Source organism: Aplysia californica, unplaced genomic scaffold, assembly GCF_000002075.1.
Source record: "Aplysia californica isolate F4 #8 unplaced genomic scaffold, AplCal3.0 scaffold00320, whole genome shotgun sequence".
In the NCBI taxonomy this organism is placed as follows: domain Eukaryota; kingdom Metazoa; phylum Mollusca; class Gastropoda; order Aplysiida; family Aplysiidae; genus Aplysia; species Aplysia californica.
The window spans coordinates 116,965-118,690 of record NW_004797590.1 but is presented as its reverse complement, the minus strand read 5'-3'; the positions used below and the strand labels follow the sequence as shown (position 1 = coordinate 118,690).

The 1,726-nt window shown below is 39.5% G+C and overlaps 1 protein-coding gene across 1 annotated transcript in view; it reads left to right on the top strand.

The window, feature by feature from the left end:
- Positions 1–1,726, top strand: part of LOC101847508 (acyl-CoA synthetase short-chain family member 3, mitochondrial) — a gene marked incomplete in the record, with an annotated part of 24,550 nt that overhangs the window by 20,099 nt on the left and 2,725 nt on the right. The window contains 2 exon segments of the mRNA XM_035970784.1: positions 592–714; positions 1,561–1,660. Of these exon segments, the coding sequence (XP_035826677.1) occupies positions 592–714; positions 1,561–1,660 (223 nt within the window).

Genomic DNA, 1,726 nt, shown 5'->3' with positions numbered 1-1,726 from the left:
ATCATCGTGACCATATGTGTCACGATGTGGGTGTCACGATGTGGTGGAATCAGGCGTTCATCAATTTTTGGGCATGTGGAGTTATTGGTATTACCTAAACGCTTATTCGTTTGCCTTGCTCTCAGTGGAAAAAATGTCCATCTAGCTTGAATCGAAGTCAAGATATTTGCAATTGAAGAAGGTGGGGTAGCCTGGTTTCATTTGCCTTGCTTTCGATGCAAAAAAATATCCATTTACCTTGAATAGAAGTCGAGATATTTGCTATTGAAGGAAGTAGGGTCGCCTGGTTTCAGAATTAAAATTAGCATGAAAATGGCAGCCAAAGTTTGGTGACTTCCATAGCTAAAGAGTCCTTTGAAACTGCAAATTTACTTTTTTTGTTCTTGTAATCAACGTTTTCCCCTAAAATCCAAATATAAAAGTGTTTTTGAATGGACATATAAGGTGTTGAAACGAAAAAAAAATTCGAAAAAAAAAAATTTCTAAACTGGCTGAAAAATGCTGATTGCTCGGATTTCATTATCTTGACGAGCCCTTGATTTCACCAAGATGCCTCACATTTCTTTTCTGTCTTTTTTGGCGTGTTCCTAGGGTTACTACGACACAATGGATGCTGGTGTGCGTAACGAGAAGGGCTACATCGCCGTGCTGTCCCGCAGTGATGATGTCATCAACGTGGCTGGACATCGGCTCTCATGCGGCTCCCTGGAGGAGGTCAGTATATGTCAGTGGGTGGTCGGCGGGTGCTCTGGTGTGCTTTGCACCCTTTTCTCTTCTCCTTCTTTTCTATATATATGTTACTTTTTATTAACTCTTTTAATCTTTGACACGTATAATAGGATCTATTTGTGTTGCATATACCGTAAAGGTTTTACTGAAAATAAACTAAATATACTTTTTTCCTAAGTTACTAGAAGGGTTTTGTTCCTTGACATCGTTTTAAAAATATGTATGTGGTGTGTGCTAATGACAAACTGTTTATTTTGAGTAATTTGGTCTGCCATGTTCTTGTTTTGTGAAAAATTTGCAAACTGAGATTCGTAAATGATTGATGGGTGCCGTGGTGTGGTTTGCCCCTTCTTTCCTGTCAAATATTTATCATCCTTATCTCTCCTCCTTCTTTTCTTTATATGTTACTCTCTAGTTACTCCTTTTATCTATGGCACTTACACCTCATATTTATGCTGCAAGTGCCTAAAAACTCTTACTGTGGATGGTTGGCGGGTGCTCTGGTGTGGTTTGCTTCTTCTTTCCTATCAAACATCTATCGTCTTTATCTCCCCTTCTTCTTTTTTATGTTTGTTACTTTCTGGTAACACCTCTAATCTTCTGGCACTCATATGACCTTATGCAGTTTCGAGCGCCGTAAAACGTCTACTAAACCTAAAAAAATATTTATCATCCTTATCTCTCATCCTTCTTTTCTTTATATATTACTCTCTAGTTATTCCTTTTATCTCTGGCACTAACACGATTTATTTATGTTGTAAGTGCCTTAAAACTATTACTGAAACTAGAAATTGAAACTTAACTAAAATAATGCATTTGTCTGTCCGACAGGCTGTCCTTGAGAGCAGTGAGATTGTGGACACAGCGGTCATTGGTGTACCGGACAAATTGAAGGGTCATGTACCGCTGGGCATCTGTGTGGTCAAACAAGGTGAGAGAGGAAGGGAGAGATGAGGGAGAGAGAGAGAGAGAGAGAGGGGGGGAGGGGGAGGGAGGA